Source organism: Aplysia californica, unplaced genomic scaffold (genome assembly GCF_000002075.1).
Source record: "Aplysia californica isolate F4 #8 unplaced genomic scaffold, AplCal3.0 scaffold00126, whole genome shotgun sequence".
NCBI classification, from domain to species: domain Eukaryota; kingdom Metazoa; phylum Mollusca; class Gastropoda; order Aplysiida; family Aplysiidae; genus Aplysia; species Aplysia californica.
Window position 1 is genome coordinate 1,158,443 of NW_004797396.1, and position 3,368 is coordinate 1,161,810.

The 3,368-nt window shown below is 41.4% G+C and overlaps 1 protein-coding gene across 1 annotated transcript in view; it reads right to left on the bottom strand.

Annotated features, from left to right (window-relative positions):
- Nucleotides 1–705: 705 nt before the first annotated feature.
- Nucleotides 706–3,368, bottom strand: part of LOC101848655 (deubiquitinase DESI2) — a gene marked incomplete in the record, with an annotated part of 12,650 nt that continues 9,987 nt past the window's right edge. Inside the window, 1 exon segment of the mRNA XM_013081341.2 lies at nucleotides 706–2,108. Within this exon segment, the coding sequence (XP_012936795.1) occupies nucleotides 1,926–2,108 (183 nt within the window).

Here is a 3,368-nt window from a genome sequence, read left to right on the forward strand (position 1 = left end):
TATATATATATATTGGTAGGAGATATGTGCTGCTCTGTCTGCCAACAAATCAGCTTGTTCACCTCCGCAGACTTTCACAGAGCACAGTGATGGCACAGTCTGAGTCAACATAGTTTTCGTTCCCTCTCAATTTATGACGACAAAAACTTTAACATTTTTGCACACCACAAAGGAGACAGTTCTAACGAGATAATTTGTTGACAACAAGACACGATTCTTTTGAAATAAGAAAAAAACAAACTTTTCCAGTGTGAAAAAAGAAACTTCTGTTTCCATTACAGCATCAGTAATACTACATCTAAACACAAAGACAGCACTATAGCATTACTCTTAACAAACAACAATTTTCACAATAAAATACCTGTTTTTCCTGGCTTATCACAGGACTACGTTACCAACCTTCCAACAATTCCACTCAAACCCATTTCAGGCAAGTGACATCAATAGGAAAAACCAACAATTCTGCCCAAGTAAGACGACAACTCTTTGCGAAGAAATATCAAATCTCAGAGGTTAAGTGTATGATTAGACCCATCGCATGACCAGGTCAGTCTCTGTCATTCTCAACCAGTCATAAATCAGACGTCACACAGTGAAATTTTCGAGGGAGAACAAGACTTAGAAGGATGAGACAAGATGAACGCGAGATGAGTATTAAAAGCAAGTAAAAAATCATGAGGGTTTGAAACTGTTGGTGTCTTTAAAAAAAAAAAAAAACAACCAAAAGACAGTCAGTAGTAGAGCCAAAGTCCTATGTACAACAGAGTTCTCGTCAAGAAATTGCAACAACTGCAGTCAACAGAGAGAGAGAAAGAGAGAGCAACAGCTGGAGAATGGAGTAACAGAGATCAACAAAGTCTCAGAACGCTTGCTATCATCATCATCATCATGGCTCGTTCACTGAAGAAACAAATCAGGAAGTTCCCTTCAGAAACAACTTTACCTTTGATTTCATAACCATCAAATGCATTGAGTGTATAAGGCAAGTAACTGTTATCCTCAAAAACAATTCAAGGAAAACGCATAAAAATCTGAACAAATCTAATAATATTATATTTCATCTGCAATTCTACACACATGTGCTCCCTGCCCCACCACCACACCCCCCCCCTCTCCACCAAAGTTTCCATCATCTTTTCACCAACAAACAATACCCCACAAGACACGACAACACCCAAACACAGGACAAGTACACAGGATAAATAGACCAAATTAAGAAAAACTTTCAAAAACTTGGCTCTCACAACAGACTGTCACTCTAACAACACCGACGCTGCAATCATAAAACAACAGAGTTCTCAGAATACCAGCCTCCTCTATGTGCATCACAACGAACTATCTTTTGTCTTGACCACTCAACTAGGGCAAGAATGTTCTAGAACTCTCAGGCCAGCACCTCGAAGAAGGCAGCACCCTTGTTATGACTAAAACACACCCTCCTAACTTTACATACACACAACATGACCATAGAATTTCTTCATCAAACATAAGCGAAAGGTCCGGGTTCTAAACCCACCAACTAAGGAGCTCAGATGTTCTGACAGGCTGTCAATCAAATTATCTTATTCATAGACCCTTTATAAGTTATTCGAAGAGGTTTCCCCTCATTACACACATGGACTTGAGAAATCTGGTCAGCAGTTAGATGTTTGAACTCAGACTTCAATAAATCAAAGATTACACAAGTGAGGCATCTAGGAGCAAGACCAAGAGTCCAAAATGGATAAGACAATTTGACTTCTAGCCAGACAGCTTACATCATCAGCCTACACACTTGGAGGATCAAGAACACGGCCTTGGGCCGTGTGTGAGCACACCTACACACGCCAGAAATCACACACACACACGCTAGGAACCGCCCCACATGTTGCAGGAGTCTGCTGGAGCTCACACATCCACTCACAACAGCTGTCCCTCATGCTCTGTTATCTCCGACTGGAGTCGGCTGGTCGGCCCCGTTCCTGCGTGGGGGAGTTTGTCTCTATCACATTCTGCAGCGCATTTGGCGTAAGCCACTCTTTGGGGATGGCACGCTCGATAAACGGGATGCATGAGCTGACGTACGCCAGGCGGTTCACCCAGCTGGGCAGCTCCTTGCCACAGAGTATCTGGCGGAGTGAAATGAGATAATAGTAAGGGAGTTTAAGTTAGTGGAAGATTTTGAAATCTATACTAAAGAAGGGACCAGCAAAGGTGTTTGCAGAAAGTTGGGTAGATCTGTTGTAAAGCAAAAGAAACATGTTGGTTTAAGGGGATAGGTGATAGTGAGAACCTCAAAACTAAAGCCACAGGTGATCACCAAGGTAACAAAGAGCTGTATCTTGTTGCATAACAATTTTTTCTTACGCACCAAAACAAACTTAACATTTTAACCATGCCGAGTCTCATTCACATCAAAGCATAAATAAAGGAATGACAGCCCTCAGAAATACATATCCAAAATTCCCTTTCACATTGTACTGAAACCCCAGAACAAGTAGGTCGCCCAAACCCCAGAACAAGTAGGTCGCCCAAACCCCAGAACAAGTAGGTCCCCCACTGTGACACAATTAGAAACAAAAGTTAACCTACCACAAACACTACAAAATCTGTCAAAACAACCAAAGACAGATTTAGATAAGACAAAAACTCACCCTGACTAGACAATAACCACCGTCTTAAATCTTTTACTGTCCTACCATTAAAATTTACCTTAAAAAAATGCAGCCAGAGATAAAAAGAAATTCGTGTCCATTAGACATATCTTAAGTAAACTTCACTATACATTACATTCTTAAAGTCCCAGTCCCTGTGTCTACATCGGCACTGCACCCGAGCTCCTATTAGAAAAGTCCTAGATTTACGCTTCTTCAACTGAGTGCTGACAGCCAAGTTGGTATCACACTGAGTGACAGTGCCAAAGGCCATGTAAATTACCTTATAATGTTTTTATGGGTGTTCAACATGTACATGGCCATGGCTTTAGTAGCCTAATCCGCCTTTAGGCTACTAGATTCATTATTATCAGGTTGTGGGCTCGCGGGGTTCAAGGCTCAGCCGAGCCCAACATTGTGTCCTTATTAGGGCACTTTAATCAAATTTCCTTCCTTCACTCAAGTGGAATTGGTCTCCAATTGTAGACAGCAAAAGATCTTGTCAGTTTGCTAGTGTTTGAGTGCTCAATTGGCTGTTTGCACAGCATGCTTCCTGGGAAGCCAAGAATGTTTTCGAGTGTTCTGGGGTCTGCCAGGGTAATAATAGTAGTGAAGTCCATATAATAATAATAATAATAGATAGCATTTGTATAGCGCATATCCCCGCTCAACAGCAGGCTCTATGCGCTTTACACTATATTATTACCCCAGCAGACCATAGAACACTCCGAAACA